At 59.3% G+C, this 17205-nt stretch overlaps 1 protein-coding gene across 1 annotated transcript; it reads left to right on the forward strand.

The window, feature by feature from the left end:
- Positions 1 to 2869: 2869 nt before the first annotated feature.
- ZKSCAN2 (zinc finger with KRAB and SCAN domains 2) lies at positions 2870 to 14295 on the forward strand. The gene is made up of 7 exons (XM_016140815.2): positions 2870 to 3876; positions 4782 to 4959; positions 7024 to 7115; positions 7451 to 7577; positions 8613 to 9296; positions 10247 to 10711; positions 12556 to 14295. The coding sequence occupies exons 1-7, from the start codon at positions 3484 to 3486 to the stop codon at positions 13356 to 13358; spliced, it is 2742 nt and encodes a 913-aa protein (XP_015996301.2). The 5' UTR covers positions 2870 to 3483; the 3' UTR covers positions 13359 to 14295.
- Positions 14296 to 17205: the final 2910 nt, after the last annotated feature.

The raw sequence follows: 17205 nt of genomic DNA on the forward strand, positions 1-17205 counted from the left end.
CAGCACTTCCTGAAACCATTTACTGTATATTTAACGTTCACTTTTTTGGTAACCCTACATTCAACTCCATGGGCCGAAGCAAATGACAGCTCTTCAGGCTGCGGGCCAAACGGCTGGAGGATCAGCACCATGGACAGAGTAATGCCGTGCAAAACACAGCTCTGAGGCTACTGCTGAGGTGACAGCTGTGACACCAGCTGTGCTACCAAGGAAAGACTGGTTTGCATGTTCCTGTGGGGTTCATGGGAAGAGAGTGCCCCTGGGTTGGGTCAAATCAGAGGAAATAACCACTACTCCAAGACGCCTCCCTCAGTTACTGACCTACGTCAATGCACCACGTTTTCCACAATCTCCTCTTCTGTTCCCAAGATGCCAACATCAAGCTGAAGTAAACACCTAACTACAAGATGGGGAGGAAGTTTGTTCTTCGTTCCCATCCATCATCTATGATCCTTTCTGCCTTCACAAACCACCTTTCAAACAAATAAGCTGTTTTAAAAGGATGATGCTAAGGAATTCTTGATACTATCACAGGGGGAGATGTTATGATTATATTGAAGTTATGTTCAAAATGGGAGTGTCTGTCTTTTAGTAACACATTCTGATAGTTACAAACAAAGCAATATAATGTCTGAGATTTGCTTCGAAATAATCCATGATCACGGGAGTGTCTAGACACAAGATTGGCCATGAGTTGCTAATCGTTAACGCTGGAGAATAAGAACACGAGAATTCAATCTTTTTTGAGGTTTTTTTCATTAAAAAATATGAGTGTGTGTGTGCATGCACACTGCTGAGGGGGAAAACAGACTCCTGCACCACAGAGGGTGAGGAGCAAGCTCAGCACCGCTGTTCTGAGAGGAGCTTGAAGGAGGCCGGGTTATAACTGCCCTGTGCAGATGAGACCTCATCTTGCTCAAGTCCATGCGACAGACCAGGAAGTTCAGATGGCTAGGGACAATCGCTGTACTCTGGAGCAAGATGTCTCAGGAGAGCAGTATCTAAGATATGAAAGCTGTCACTACCTCCCTGATGAAAGGAAGCTGGGGGCAGCCTGGAGTGCAGGGGCTGACGCTGAGTGTAAGGAGGGGTGCCTGGCTGTGATGGTGGACCCAAGGTCAATACCTAAAGTTCTAGGTTACGATCCCAAATAATGTGTTTAAATTTAGAATGGGCTAGATAACTAGGCGGAACCAAGACCTGGCGCCAACACATCATGGTGGAGAGGAGTTGAAACACGAAGGGGGTGCAGAGAAACAAAAGGAAAACAAATACTTCTGGGGGCGGGGGTGCTGTGAGGGGCTTCTCATGCAGCAGCCATGCTGGAAGCAAATAAGGAGCCAACAGAGGGGCTGGCGGATAAAACTTAAAAATGAAAGTGAAAGTGCTTCGAAGTGTGTGAAACTGCACGGCGAGGACTGCTCCAGGCGAGGCTGGCAGAGGGGCTGAGCGCCCACTGTGTGAGGCGCTGCGCTAACGCCGGGCGCGCAGAGGGGCTGAGCACCCACTGTGCGAGGCGCTGCGCCGAGCGCCGGGCTCACGCGGCAGAAGGAAACCCGCCCCAGGGAGCTCGCGTCCCCTGCGCGGACGGGCACACGCGCGGGCCGCTTCTCTGAAAGCGCGATCGTTTCGCCTGGCTGCGCCCGCACACGAAGTGTGGCCTCGCGTCTGCTGCGGTCCTGCGCCGCCCCGAGCCCTGCTCCCTGGCGTCCCCGCGCTGCCCGCGACAGCCGCCTCTCCCTGAAACACCGAGCGGCCAAGGACCGCAGGGAGGGCCCTGCTCCCCGCTGGCTGCGGACGCGGCGTCGCCGCTTCGCCTGAAGTAACCTTGGGCGGTTCCGTCACCTCGACGTCCTCGGCTCTCACGCGACGGCTGCCCGCGCGCCTCACAGGCCCCGGCGCGGGACGAGCGCCCGGCGTCCCGCTCCCGCCCGCGCGCGCCGAGCCGGGCGCCGGGCTGTGGAGAAACGCGGCGGGGACTGCGAGGCGCCCCGACGCGCGCACCTCAGACGCCGGCGACACTGAGCGTGAGTGTCACCGGGAAAATGTTTACGTAAAAATAAGTAGATCTAGGGACTGTCTTCACACGTGGCGACCGCGGTTCCACAGGCTCCCGCCCCCGGGCCAGCGCCCCGCCGCCGGGCACGTGCTCCGCGGGCGCCGGGGCCACCGCGGCGGGCGACGCGGACACGTCTTGGCGCCGCCGCGAGGGGACGCGGCCTGGGCGGGGACGCGGGACAGAGCCCCTCAGACCCCGGCGGCCGCCTCGGAGCCCTGGTGGCCAGAACTCCCAAGCCCGAGCGGCGCCCTCACCCTGCTGCTCCTCGGGACCGGACGGAGCCGTGCACGGGCGCTGCGGCAGGACAGGGGTGCGTGTCCCCCGCGAGGACAGCGGGATCGCCGCGGGTCCTGCTGAGGGTCTTCGCCTGACGAAAACCCGCCGGCGACCGCCCGGGGGCGCCACAGCGCCCTCCGCCTGACCCGCCGCCGGCAAAGGAGTCCCGCTCCCCGCCCTTCTTCGCGGCGAAGCGGGCCTCGCGCCGCCTCCCACGCGGGGCGCCTCCGCTCGGGGCGCCTCCGCTCGGGGCCCCCAGACTGTCCGGCGCGGCGCCGGCCGTGCCGCCGTGTCCCTCCGCCGCGGCGCGGCCCCGGGCCGGCTCACTCCGCGAGCCCCTCCGCGGCGAGGGCCTGCGCGCGCGCTCTCGCGAGACCCCCGGCCGCGCGCTCCGGCCCAGCCCCTCGCGGGCGCGGAAGCGCGTTCCGGACCCCGCGGCAGGCGGCTGCGGGCGGCGCATGCGTGGCCGCGGCTCCCAGCGCCCCCCGCGCAGTCCGCGCGCGGAGCGGACGGGCCCCCCGCCCCCTGCGCCCCGAGAAGCCGGGCTGCGTCCCGCGGCTGCTCTCTCCTCAGGGGCGACATCGCCTCGGGGCGTCGCCTCGGCGTGCGGAGGGCTCTCGAGGACGGCCTGGCTGCCTCGGGCGCAGAAGAGCCCGGCGCTGGTCCCGGACACTGCCGGCCCGCAGCGGCCTGGACACCGCCCCGCCGGAGCCTCGAACCCGGGGCCGAGCGCAGCCTGCACTTCCGGCCCCTCCCGCTGAGCCCCGGCTCCCCTCCCCCACCGCTCCCGCTCCCGGAGCCGCCCTGGGCACCGACACACCCCCTGCGCTGCCGGCCGCCCCGCCCAGCCCCCCTCGGTCCCGTGCGTTTCCTCCCAGTCCCCCAGCCTCGCGGGGCGCGATGCCGCGCTGAGAGATGCCCCCAGGACAGCCGCATCGCGGGGATCACAGCCTGTTCGGAGAGTAGGCCGAGCTGGGGGCCTTCAGGGTGCACGCTCACCGTTGCAGGGGCCGAGGCGGGACCCGGTTATACGGCCCGGCGTTCCCACGCACAGCCCTCTCCCCCGCACCTCCGCGCTCTCCCCGTCGGCGAGCCGCCCTCAGAGGTACAACTTATCCGAGCTCTCGTGAGGCCGACCAGGTTGGAGCATGGACCCGGAGATGGACGCGCCCCTGGAGGTGGAGGGGTATCTCATAATGAAGGTAGAGAAGGACCCTGGGTGGGTGTCGGAGCCCGCTCTGCAAGGACCCAGGAGCTCCGAGTCCGAGAGCTTCCGCAGATGCTTCAGGCAGTTCTGCTATGAGGACGTGAGTGGACCCCATGAAGCTTTCAGCAAACTCTGGGAACTTTGCTGCCGGTGGCTGAAGCCAGAAATGCGGTCCAAGGAGCAGATCCTGGAGCTGTTGGTCATTGAGCAGTTTCTCGCCATTTTACCCGAGAAGATTCAGGCGTGGGCACAGAAGCAGTGTCCCAAAAGTGGAGAGGAGGCGGTGGCGCTGGTGATGCATTTGGAGAGAGAGACTGGACGACGAAGACAGCAGGTGAGAGAGCGTTTTCCAGATCTTTGCATTTAGAAGGAACGGGGTGGGTAAGGCAGATGGAAAGGTCATGGTACTAATGAAAGACTTCAAAAGTGGAGCCACTTAAAGGGGCATCAGAATTTCATGTTAAATAGAAAAAAAGCTTTCGTTGAATAAAATCTTGCAAATGAAACTGAACATATTTATCTAAGTATTTGTTTTAAATTTTTGGAATATTTCTCCAAAACAAATTATATGAGAGAACAATACATCGTGTTTCACAGGGTTTGATTTTTGCCGCTTGAGTCTCAAGAGGGCAGTATGGGGGCCGGGGGAGCAAGGGCCTCATCAGTTATCCCAGGGCCCTCACTCGTCCCAATCCGCGTCTTCGGAAGTACCCTCAACGCCACCACCCGTGTCATTCTTCTCCAGTTTAACTGCCAGGTCTTCATCTGTCAGCGGCTTCGCATGCTCTTCTAGTTTTCAGCAGCCCTGACACTAACCTCGTGAAATCTGCAAGCTGTGCGCTTTTCCTCAACGGGATTTGCATTTGTGTGAAAGGCCACCGTGCTGGCTGGCGCAGGGTGACACTACATGTGGAGGTGGATTTTGTGTTTCCAGGTACTAGTGAATTATTTGTGTTCTGATGACTTTCACTTCTCTGCGAACCTAATAGATGTGGGGACTCAAACTCTCTGCTCCGGTAACAGGTAGGTTCTGTGTTTCACACCTGACGGAGACCCCCCTCTGATAAGGAGCATCCTGCTCCCTCACATCCAGACTTACACGTGCTAGCGCTGGGGACCCCACTGGAATGGACCGAAATTCTCACTCTCGCGTCTTCTGTTCCTCTTTAACATCTTTCTTGGGGGACGTCTGCTGTCATCCTGCCCTCTTTTCACCACGGCTTCGGCTTCACTTCCCAGGTGAGCAGTCCCGTGCCCTCAGAGAAGCAAGCACCACTTGGAGCAGCGTGGGACGTGGTAGTCTTTCGGCCAGAGACCCAACCTGGAGTGGTGTCTCGGGAAGAAGCCGGAAGCCTCCACTCAGGACTCCCTGAGCAGTCCAACCAAAAGAGGGAGCGTCGACCTTTCTCCAAGAATGGTGAGTGCTCCGAGCATACCCCGTGTGCAGGCCATGACAGATTTATTTTGTGGCCCTAACTTTGTGGCTTGGTCAGAATAGGGTCCCCTCAGTACGTATTTGGGAAGAAATTGGATATTTGCAGAGAAACACTTTATTAGCTTCAAGAGTTGGGAACACGTGTAGCATCGATAAAGGGGATTTGGAAGAGGGAAAGCTTAGCCTGCCCCACTGGCCTCGAGGTCTCGTGGTGGTGGTGAGGTCTCCATTGCGGTGCTGTACACCTGAAACTAACTTGAAATGGTTTTGAACGTTGATTGTATTTTTAAAAATTAACTTTAAAAATCCATTCTATAACCAGCTTGTGCTTTTAAGTCCTACCACATGTCCATGTGTATGTGTTTTTGGCTAACCATAAACAACCTGAAAAACTGGAAAGAGAAATGATGTTTACTTTCAAAAACTGACTCATAAGTAAGGCATCGTGGAAGCGGCATGTGAGAGCGATGAACAAAAGACTTCATGAAGAAGGGACTGCTGACATTCACAGCTGCCCTCGACATTGGCGAATCGAGTCAAATACAAGGGAATGAGCTCACTCTCCTTCCCGGTCCACAGTGATGACTCTGTCCCCTGCAGTGTGGAGTCAGGCTTACTGGACGAACAGGGGTCACTGAGCCTCCAGCAGACAGACTCGGGCTCCCACGCTGCCTCTGGCCCTCGTCGCCTGACCTCGGGCCAGTAACATGAGCAGGAGCTTCATGCGCAGGGGAGGCCGATGGCGCTGTGGAGGCGGACCGCCTGGGTTCAGAGCCTCGCCCTGCCCTTCCTTGTCTGTGGCATGGTCAGGTTGCTTCTCACACTTTCCATTCTGTCATCTGAAGGAAAATTAGAAGGTGGTCAGCGTGGATTAAATGAGGCAGTGTAAAAGGGCCAGTGCATGATAGCGCTCGGTAAATGTTAGTTTCCTCTCCCATGACGGCACAGTCGTTTTTAAACTCAAGCCTGGCTGACTTACACAGCGCCTCGCCAGGCAGGAAGATCCACTACTATGTAGCCCCCCCAATCCCTCCCGAAACCCACGTTAGGGCAGAATGCGACACAAGTGCTCATGGTTTCTGAGCTGTTTGGTGTGTGTCCACCCGCATCCAAGCTCCCTTATCACCTGGATCAGATGTCCTCAGTTACTCTAGCTGACACGCTTCGTCCCATAAATTCTTGGCGTTTGTGATTTCGCCGTCCCAGAGTGATGAGGAATTCCTAAGATGGGAAGGTTCATTCTGCTGAGGTGCTTCCTGGGGTGTGGAGGGCAGAAAATTTGAGGGCTCTACATCTCGGGCAAGTCCATTTTAAGAGAAGACCCGTGATCTCAGCCACTTGCGCCTAAAGGAGGGACTCAGTCTGCTTCTGTGGAAAGCCGTGGAGCCGGCTGTTGAGTATCAGCAGTATTTGTTCTGGAGGGTTCCCCTGGACAGTTCGGGAGTGGGAGGTAGGCCACACACTGCGTGCGTGCAAGTGTGTGTATCTCCATTCCGTCTTTCGAGGGGTGCCTTTGCCTGCAGCGTCCGGGACCGTGTCAGTTCTTAACACCCCAAAGGGAATTCACTTACACCAGAGATGCAAACGGGTCACTCGTGTGCCGAGTCACACTTTGTTTCACTGCAAAGGGTTTTTGGTTTGGGGGTTTCTTTTGATTGATTTTAGTTCTCAAAGTTTCAGACTTCTGAGATTTTACGTACAAGTCAAGGGTTCTGGCTTGACGAACTCAAAAGCTCCACTGTACCAGGGCCATGGTGTCAGAATGAAGCCCCAGCGGGCTGCACATTGCTGTCGGCTTCAGGGGCTGTGAGGTCGCCAGCCTCCGCGCGCCTCCTCCGCCCTCATGCGGGGAGCTTCCCTCGCTCCCTGCAGGCCCCTGCATTCACGAGCCACGCTCCAGGCTGCAGTTTCAGGCACCCTTCTGAACCCGGCAAGAAAGTGGCTAGTTCGTACTTGAGGCTTTTTTGTTCATGCTCACTTCTTAAGAGAAGCAGCATGAACTAAAGGGCCAGTGCCCAGCACAGCGATGGTTCCTCTCTCCAACAGCCCGTGCTCCTCCCTGGGCTCCTGCGCCCGCTGAAGAGTGGACCGCCGCAGACCAGGAAGTCAGAAGTGTGCGGCTTCCGATCGGGTCTCAGGTAAACTTGTTTGCTCTGGCCTCCCTCCTGGAGCATTCAGCCTCCGATTTCCCGGCCTTCGCTAGCCTCAAATTTGTATACTTCCTCCAGGAGACTTCTCCCCCTTGTTCCTTTTCCAGAAGAGACTGGACCTTTTTCTGAGTAATGGGACACCTGGCTGGGTCCCCTCTCTCATGACTCTCCATGGTATCTTCTGCTTCACTTGACATACAACATACACATGGTCCTTTTATTTGGAGTCTTCTTTAAAGCCCTCTGTGCTTTGTCTGGGACCGCTTGTCCTGCAAGGACCCACATGGTTACCCTGGTGGTCATTGCCGTTAGTGTCATTGCAGAGGCCTGTGAAGGATGTCCACGTGGCGAGAGGTTTTCCCTACAGAAAGAGCGTGCGGCAGGTCCCTGCTCACAGAGGCCTCTTCCAGGAGGTCAGGGAAGAGAGTGCTGAGGATGTGGTCTCCTTGGGTAAGGTTTTTTTCCTTTTTTCACGGAAAAGTTTTGGGGGTTCTATCATACTCCTTTCTACGGTGAGAAAGTAGTTGTAGTGTTAACGCTTAAAGGACCTCCTTGGGTGGTCTGATCATTTCTGTGGTCTAGCTCACCAGCCCTCATAGTCTTCTCTTGCCTCGCTCATCCTTTTTTTCCAACTGAAAATTTATATTTGCATGTATACATATAAATTCATATCTTTATAGTTGCAATTTAGTGATTAAACAGTTGAGAGCTGTTCTTTATGACTGTCACATTTATATGATTTAAATGTAAACTTACATCCACCAGACTAAAAGCTCCATGAAGTCACCAGGCACCTTTAGGATTTGTTTTCGTTTAATTATAATAAATGCAGCAATTTGCACAGAACCTGACACCTGGGTGGGTGCCCAGCAAATATTTGTGGGCAGATGGAAATGTTATAAATGGAAAAAAAAGAGTAATTTCAATACAGCAACCTCAATAGCATGTGAACTATTTAAATAACACAAATCGAAGCGTCACTTTACAAGCAAACTTAAGGATTACATCATCTGGTTTAGCAGTAGGGCTAAACGATTCACTCACTTATAAGCTACAAGCCAGAGACTTCCCACCTCATAGCCAGTGCATGTGTATCTGTTCGTGGTGGGGTTGGGGAGCAGGTAAAAACACTCTTTATCTGATGAGTAACAAACACTAGTCAGGAGCACACTCTGAGCCTAACGTGGTGTTAGGTGCTGCAAGGGAATCAAAGCGGGTAAAATACATGTTTCTCACCCCTGAAGGTTTCCCTTTAACGTCCTGCTGCGGAAAGAGGCGGTACGTACAGGAGAAATAAGACGATAGTGTAGATGATCGCACCAGAGAACTCGTGTAAGGGTACCAGAGGCAGCCTGGGACGAGAGGGGACTGGACGAGGCCTTAGAAGGGCGGGGTGAGCGTGGCCCGGGAGCCGCGTGGCTGCAGGAGGCGGGACGGGGGCCGGGAGCTCTGTGTCCAACATGAAGTGTGTCTGTCTTGCCATAGGCGGTGCAGTGTCTGCGTCTAACGGGATGGCCCGGCTGGAGCACAGAAGGGCGCCGTGGACCGCGGGGCCACACTCCTCTCACAGCAGGAGCGGTCTGCGCAGCAGCCACATCAAGGAAGCGTCAGCTTGCGTCGTGCAGGGACCCGCGAGGGGTGCGGGGAAGGCATGGCGGGAGCAGCAGCAGTGGGGCTTAGAGGACGAGAAAGTGGCCGGCGTGCACTGGAGCTACGAGGAAACGAAGACTTTCCTCGCAATCCTCAGAGAGTCTCGCTTCTACGAAACGCTCCAGGCCTGTCCCCGCAACAGCCAGGTGTATGGGGCCGTGGCCGAGTGGCTGCGGGAATGCGGCTTCCTGCGCACGCCCGAGCAGTGCCGCACCAAGTTCAAAAGCCTCCAGAAGAGCTACCGCAAGGCGCGGAGCGGCCACGTGCTCGAGTCCTGCGCCTTCTTCGAGGACATGGACGCTTTGTTGAACCCTGCGGCCCACACGTCATCCGCCGGCAAGCCAAAGGAAACAGCGTCTCTCCCCAGACCCAAGAGAGTCGGAACAGGTGCCGAAGAACAGATCAGTCTGGTGGAGGAGGAGGAAGCCGCCGAGGAGTCTGGTGGCGAGGAGATGGGCATCGAGTTCCTCCGCAAGGCCGGGCTGCGTGCCGCCCCTGTCCTGTTTCAGAACCTGAGTGGTAAGGGCCGTGCTTTTGTTCCTGGGTTGAAAGTGGATGATCTGATCTCATGGATGCGGAGGCCCAGAAGTGATCAGACCCGGGGTGCTGGCATGCACACCTCACCTCTGATCACTGTGACGGGCCACGTGCCCTGAAGGACTCAGGCCTGCTGCTGCCCCAGCGTGGTATGGGAACAGCACTGAGTGGCCTCGGCAGGCTCCTCCACGGGTCAGCACGGCGCGGCTCTTGAGTGATCGGGGCCCACTGAAGAGAGATGAGCGGCCTCGGGTCTGAGGGCCTAACTGCGCCTGGGAGTGGGTGCACAGGCCAGTCGTATTGGGTTGTGACGAGTAGAGATACGTTGTCATGCCCAGTAAAAGGATATGTAATTGGCACACAAAACGATGAAGGGGAAATGATTCCAGAAGTAAGGAAAGAAAAGGGAACACAAAGTAGATGAGTCGAATGAAAAAAAAAGAAAACTACTCAGGATGTAGTCGTTCTCTTCAAGGAAGACTAGTTAAAAGGGGTAGGAACTTTGGGGGGGAAGTTCCTGTCGGGTGTCCTGGTCCATCATTCTTAGCCATTTTAAGAAGACAGGTAAATTCCACGTCACCAGAGCAGTGGCAGTTTGGGGGACTGTGTTTTCACTCTACCAAGTAGATGGAGCAGTTTACCAGTTTCATTTAAAAATGCTATTGGGGCTTTGACTTTGGACTCGTTTGAGACTAGGTATCTGTACAACCTGCGTCTCCCTATAGTATCTCTCTCGTTTTTTAGAACTCTTATGTCTCTTGATAGGATATCACAGTTTTTTTACATAAACTTCTCAGTTTGGACAAAGCTCGCTCCAGGCATATGGCAGTTCCTGCTGCTACTGTGGGTGGGTGTTTCCTTCCACGTGCGTGTAATGTGTGGAGGCCACGAGCCCTTTTCTCACACCTCTGAACCTCATCCTTGCCTGCCAGGTGTGCACTGGGGCTACGAGGAGACCAAGACTTTTCTGGACATCCTCCGCGAGACGCGGTTTTACGAAGCACTGCAGGCCTGTCATCGCAAGAGCAAGCTGTACGGGGCTGTGGCCGAGCGGCTGCGGGAGTGCGGCTTCCTGCGCACGCCCGAGCAGTGCCGCACCAAGTTCAAAAGCCTCCAGAAGAGCTACCGCAAGGCGCGGAGCGGCCACGTGCTCGAGCCCTGCGCCTTCTACAGGGAGATGGACGCCCTGATCAATGCGCGGGCGCCCGGCCCCACCCTTGGGGTTGCCCCATGCCCCTCAGGGCAAGAAAGAGAGGGGATGGGGATGGAACCCCAGGACGCCGCAGGCTGGGAGCCTGAGCCACCCTCACCAGCGGCAACGGCAGGAGACTCTGGCAGCGAGAGGCTGAGCGGGGAGGAGGCCGTGCCTGAACCGGAGCGCCAGGGCCCTGCAGGCGGTAAGGGCGCGCGGGGCCGCGGTCTGGGCAGCAGGTGACTGTCGCTGGCGCAGTCTGCTTGCTCCTAGACAGGTGTCCAGGTGTCTGTGCCATGTGAGAGACGGGGTACAGCACTGAGTAAAGCGAAGTCCCTGTGCTAGGGGTCAGCCTCGGGACCCCAGCCTCAGTTTCTGTCCGTGTGGTCCAGGGTTTTCTGTCTCCTGAGGTTGCCGTGGGAAGAAAAGCCAGATGGAGGAGGCGTGTCAGCAAGCCCAGTCAAGTGCCTGCGAGGACAGGCAGGGACTGCGGAGAGAGGCCGCCCGCTGCCACCGGACGCCCTTGGGGCATCGCGTCAGACGCGAAACGTGCAGAAAGCGCCGTCCCACTCACCGTCCTCCCACAGGTCACCCAGGCTCGGGGCACGTTTTCGATGCTTTCTCTGTCATTATTTACATCCCGGCAGAGAACTCGTTTGTGTAGCGCTTTTATCTGTCCCCTGTTTACTCACCGTGGCCAGTACCCAGGTCCAGTCTGTCTGCCTGTGGCCCTGGCGTCGTGGAAGCCTCCAGACCGGCTTTCTCCATCGGCCCCGCGCCTGCACGCCGCAGCCTCCTTAACCGAGCTCCTCCATCCCGTCCTTGACTGCTGTCTCCCTTCCAGCTCTCAGCCAGGAAGGGGCCCCCACACGCTCACCCCCTGGTGGTGTGCACTGCAGAGCCACAGTGCGGACGCCGGCCTTGAGTCCCACACGGCCCTGCTGTCAACAGCTGGAACAAAGGAAACAGAGTCCTTTGGTACCATCTCACGTGCCTCTTGTTAAATTGAGTTCCAGACCTATCATCAAATTACCAAGCTATGTCTGAGCCAGATACTAGGCTAGGACGTCCTCTGGGTCCTAGGACAGTGCTAGACCTGAAAGAACGCTCGGAAAGATTGCTGAGTGGAAAGGAGGCTGTGACGTAAGCTGGCGGGTTGGCTGACGGCCGCTGCCTCCCCAGCCCATGCCACAGCGGCCCGCTCGGGACGGAGGGACAGCAGCAGCTTCAGCTCAGCGTGTGCGAGGAGAGAGAAACGCGGCGGCGTGGCAGAAGGCTTAAGGGAGGGTTTGGAGAGGAAGCAGACCCAGGCCAGAGTCACACGGCTTGTGAATGAGTTAGGTGTGGAGTAACGGCACGTCTGGAACTGGCTTCGGGATAATCCGGCGGCGGGAGCGGGGGCTGTGTGGGAGCAGAGATGAGCCACGGTGGACAGCGAAGGGCCGTCGCTAACGCGGAGAGCAGTCTGCGAGGTCGTTACGCACGCCTCTGCTTTACATTCAGATTTTCCGTGGTAACGAGTTAACGCAAAACCGCGTGGTTAGGGAGCGACCGGGACGGAGCCAGGAGCAGAGACCTTGGCCCGTGCATGAGAGAGTGAGGAGATCGTTCCAGTCGGGGGGACAGTGAGAGCCGAGGTTGAACCGCTGGTGGTCTGTGTGAGAGACCGCCGGAAGGACAAGTGGCAGCCAGCAGACGGGATGTGATTAGATGTCGAGGAATTCGGACTCGATCGCTGGGCGCTGCTCTGAGCAGTAGCGGGACGCAGCGTGGGCTGGTGTGGATGTGAACCTTCGAGAGCGGCCCGAGGCGGACGGACCTGCTGGAGATGAGCCGAGTGGTCCCCTGTCCATCAGGGCGGACAGGGTGACGCGGGGTTGGAATTCAGTGCAGAAGGCCTTTCGGCAGATGGTGTTGGCTTTCCTTGGAGCCGAATGAAATTAAGGCGTGACAGTCAGGGTGGGTGACAGGGACCCTAACATACAGAGCCTCGTAGGCCATGTTCGTGTCAATACGGGACCAGTCTGAAATCGCTGTCTTTTTTTTCAGATTTCGGAGTCGGTGTCAGCATCAAGGAGGATGCAACACGGGTCAAAGATGGCATGGAGCAGGCCAGGGCGTTAACAGAAAAGGCCAGAAGGACCGCTCCCCAGAACCCCGATCCCGGGAGAGCGCGCAGAGGGCACGGCGCCTCGGGGAGACCGTGGGGAGCCCTGCAAGGGGTCAGACGTGGGAAGCTGGGCAGAGCCGCGGCGCAGCCGCGGCCGTGCGCAGGGCGGCGGCCCCACAGGCCCCTCAGGTGCGGGGACGGCTGTGCGCGGGGCGCCCGCCTCGGGTGCCGCACCACGCGCCAGAAGGAGAACGCCCACGAGTGCGGGGTCTGCGGGAAGAGCTTCGGGAGGAGCCGGAGCCTGGCCAGGCACCAGAGGACCCACGCGGGCGACAAGCCTTTCAGGTGCCTGGACTGCGGCCAGAGCTTCAACGACTCGTCCAACCTCGGGGCCCACCAGCGGGCCCACGCGGGCGAGAAGCCGAGCCGGTGTGCAGAGTGCGGGCAGCGCTCCACCGGCGGCGCCCACGGCAGGGCTCCAGGCGCCCAGAGCCCCTGCGGGGGTGAGGACTGCGAGCAGAGCCTCAGCAGCTGCGCGCGCTTCCGGGAGCACCGGAGGACGCAGGCGGGGAACAGGCCCCACGGCTGTGCCCGCTGCAGCGGGCGGCTGGGGAAGAGCTCGGCCCTGAGCAGGCATCGGGAGGCCGCCGGGAGGGACCGGCTCCCACCACACCCGCCACCCCTGTGTCCCCCAGAGCAGCCCCGCAGGGGGAAGGCGGACGACCTCAGGAAACAGCTTTGATGACGGGCTCCTCTCCGCCTGAGCGTCCCCTTAGCCATCGTCCTCTCGATGGGAGCGAGCGCTCGTTTCTTAGCTACAAGGTCCAGTGCCCAAGATGAGCGTGAGGGTGCAGGTGACTGAAGACTGGAACTGTTCTCACCTTGGCTACTTGCCCGGGCTGTTCTGCTCCTGTGTCGCGGCGTCTCAGCGTCTCCTGCCGTGACGTGGAGGTGACGCAGAGTTCAGGGTGGCGTTCTCGGCGCGTCGAGACCCCTGCCGTGGGCTGCCGAGTGCAGCAGTAGGAGCAGCCCCCAGGGCGGTGACGCACACGGGAATGCTCATCGCCCCGGCACGTGGCTGCGGCTGATTGGACTCCGTGTTTGGGTAGGACCTTCGGGGTCTGGTCAGAGCCACGTCGGATCCACCTGGGTTTGAGGATGTTCACAAAGGACACATGATGTCAGCGCGCCTGCGGCAGGCTGTCGCCGTGTGTACCTGCTCTGGGTCGAGAAACTGGTCCTCGTCGCTGGGATAGAAGCCCGTGTCGTCCCTGACGTCCTGTGACCAATGCCGCACCCTCCGCGAAGCTGCCGATCGCGTCGTCCGGTCCCTGCAGACTGAGCCCGCGCTGCCGCTTCTCCAGCACGTAAGGAACCGGTTCCCATGGCCGTCTGCCACACATCCCACGCTCACCTCTCTGTCCGCGGTGCCCGTTCCGAGCTGTCACGCCCTCCGCAGACGGACTAGACCGCAGCTCATGGCCGGACTCCAGACGCGGTCTCGCTCTCCCCGCAACTGCTCTGGTTCTTACCCAGAACGCGCGTGTTGGCGTGTTCATCCCGCCCAGCCCCCACTTCGGTAGAGTAGCAGGTCATCGTAGTTTTCTGAACTGTGGCTGGGAAGGACGGAGTAGAAGCCCGCGACGGCAAACACGTCTGAGCAACGGGCCTCCCAAGGACCACCCCGACCCAACCAGAACCTCCAGGGCCACTTGTCACCTCCCCCGCCCACCTCAGGCTTCCAGACCCTGTTCACAGGGTCAGAACCCTCCCCCTGTTGCCCCAAGTCGTTTGCATAACTCTGCAACTCGCTGAGCTGACGCAGAAGCATTCGTGGACGCTTCCGATGCAGAACAGTGATGGCATTTTCCTCGTTAAGGTGTGTGAAAAGTCCCCGCGGGCCACCAGCAGCTGTGCAGCAAAGGCCCGGGGGGGCGGCGCGGATGGGTAGATGGTCCCTTCATCCTCAGAAGTTACAGATGAGACCCAGGTGTCTGGTCACCCAAGGCTGGCCACCTCGGGGCGACGCCAGTGGCATTTCTACCCTAACGGAAGGTGACGAAGGTGCTTTGCGGAGAGGGAAGTGGCGTTTTGGTGGGAGGGTGAACAGAGTCAGACTGCGCAGGTGACCTTGCAGCCGCCTCATCCCTTGGCTTTATCAGGTGCTCTTACATGAAGGCACGTGGCGACAAGTTGTCCTTTGAGTGTGTTCGGACCTATTGGATCGTGTTGAGCAGAGCGCCAGGGGTGGGCAGCAGAGGAGGAAATCCCGCTATGGCGCCAGCATGGGGCATGGCCTGCGGGAGGGCAGGCGACTCAGGCAGGTGGCAATGACCAGTGTTCCGAGTCACACCTGACCGGGCGGCCTCTGTACCGTCTGAGTTACAGGCCTCTGCTGCCCAGTGCGGCTCGTGCTGGTGGCCTAGCGCAGGCGCGCGGCGCTCGTAGGCGGGAGCTTAGGCTGTGATATGTGGAGGCCCGGAGTGAAGATGCACGCCACTAGAACCCAGCACTCCGTCACGTGCACTGGTGCACGGCGGCCCTGACCGATGCGTGGCCCAGGAGGGGTGGGCACTCGTGGACACTTCGCCAGCACTATTGTGGTAGGCCCTGTTCTAGGCGCGGCGAGGGGCACGGAAATGAACAGGAGGCGTGGAGCCTGCACTCAGGGAGCTCGAGACGTGACAGGAAGCGTTGTAGTAACAACAAAACCGCTGTCACTTGCAAAAGAGTATAACTGACCTAAAATCGCACTCTCTGTCCCCTGTCCGTCAGACTCCCGGTGGCGGGAAGGTTCAGGCCCCTCCATGCCCGGTGGGGCAGGCTGGTTCTGCTCAATGAAGTCTCGTGTGTCTGCGGGCGGGCGTGAGCGGAATCCGCGGTCCCCTGCCGCGGTGCCGCGTGGGCGCGTGTTAGGTGGTCTCGTGAGCTTCGTCTCTGTCCCCAGGAAACAGCAGCCCCTGCCCACCATCCCAGCAGGCATCCTCGTGTCCTGCGTTTCTCAGCCAGAGCGAGGAGGTCAGTGAGCGACATGTCTTCGGCCTCACAGCATCGCCTTCACAGAGATCCCGGGAGGCGTTTATGTCCCGGTCACGGAACCAGGGAGAGCAAACGGGGGAAACAGTCATCCAACCGACACTGGGGCCTTTACAGCTTACTGTTCTTTCCCATCGTTCTGGGTGGTGGAAAGCTCGACAAAGTTAATACTCCACCTCAACCAACTATAAAATGTAGATTTACTTAAGCCTGTCTTATTCTTTAAAAATCATCTCAAGCCCTGTTTTTTAAAACTGGTACGAACAAGTAGACGTTCCCTGACGTAAGTACCCGAGGCCCCTCAGTGGGCCCATACCCCCAGCCTAGGCCGGCCTGTTGCACTCACAGAGGCCTGCGGGACCTATCGTGTCCTGTGCTGCAGCAGACCAGGTGGCCTCGCCCAGCAGGAGGCCTCCCGGCCTCAGAAGGAAGAGGGCACACGTGCCCCTGGGCGGCCGGGTCCCCTGCCATAGGGACAGCATGGGCCGGAGGCCGCGAAGGCAGCGTGGGGCCCGCCAGCCCCGCTGGCTGAGAGCCGTGGGGCCGATCGGAGCCTTTGGCCTCAGTGTCATGTCTGGGGACAGGGTGGACTTGACTGCTAGGACGGCTACAGCTCTGATGCGCGCTCAGAGAGGCCGTGGAGTGTGGCCGTAATTCGAAGGCTGTCCCCTCGAAAGGAGAGGGGACGTGGCCCAGAGGGGTGCGGCCTCGCTCCTGCTCACAGCTAGCGGCGTTCTGTGTATCCGCGACCGTTCTCGGCGGCCGTCCTCTCGCAGTGACCATGGCCCCAGGAATGGCGGGCCCTCGTTCCCGGACGGACGCGCCTGGGACTCGCGCCCGCGTGCATTCGAGGGAAGGCACCCGCCGTGTTCTGAGGCTGGGACGGGTCCCCGAGCCCCCACAGACAGTGCTGCGTTCGTTTGCTGGTTTGGTGTGAAGAGTTCCAGCAGCTGCCGCTTGTGCCATTTGCCAAGCACGTATGTCCAGCGCTGCTCTCGGGAGCGGTGGGGAGAACCCGGGGGCGCTGAGGGGGCCAGGGCTCGGCAACATGGGGTGCTCTGGACAGCACGCACCTCTCGCCCGTGTGTCCCTGTGTGTCCGTGTGAACGTCCGCGGCCTCGGAGGAAGCTCACAGCCGTGGAGCGTCCGTGTGTGCCGCTGTGTCCGCGCACTCCGGAAACGGCCGGCCACTGCCCTCCACGCTGTCCCTCGCAGAGGTCGAGCTCCGTGGCCCGCCCAGGCCTAGGAATTGGGGCAGAGACCTGACATCTGCAGGGGCCACTGATTGTCCGTTCCCATAGGCCCGTTAAAACAGACTCCGAGGGCGGGAGTGAAGGCTTTGCGCTCCAGGCACCAGAAGGAGCTTGGCTCATCGCAGCCCAGACACTGTGGTGGCCTGAGCTGTGCAGGGAATCCCAGCTCTGGGTCCGGAGAGAGGGGGCCCCAGACCACCCAGAGGCGCGGTGGGGAGGGGTGGGGCCAGACGGGCGAGGCCTGGCCCTCAGGGTCGCTGGGGCACGTGCGCATCGCCCATGGGGCGTGCAGTGTGCTGG

This window comes from Rousettus aegyptiacus, unplaced genomic scaffold (assembly GCF_014176215.1).
Source record: "Rousettus aegyptiacus isolate mRouAeg1 unplaced genomic scaffold, mRouAeg1.p scaffold_m13_p_8, whole genome shotgun sequence".
NCBI classification, from domain to species: domain Eukaryota; kingdom Metazoa; phylum Chordata; class Mammalia; order Chiroptera; family Pteropodidae; genus Rousettus; species Rousettus aegyptiacus.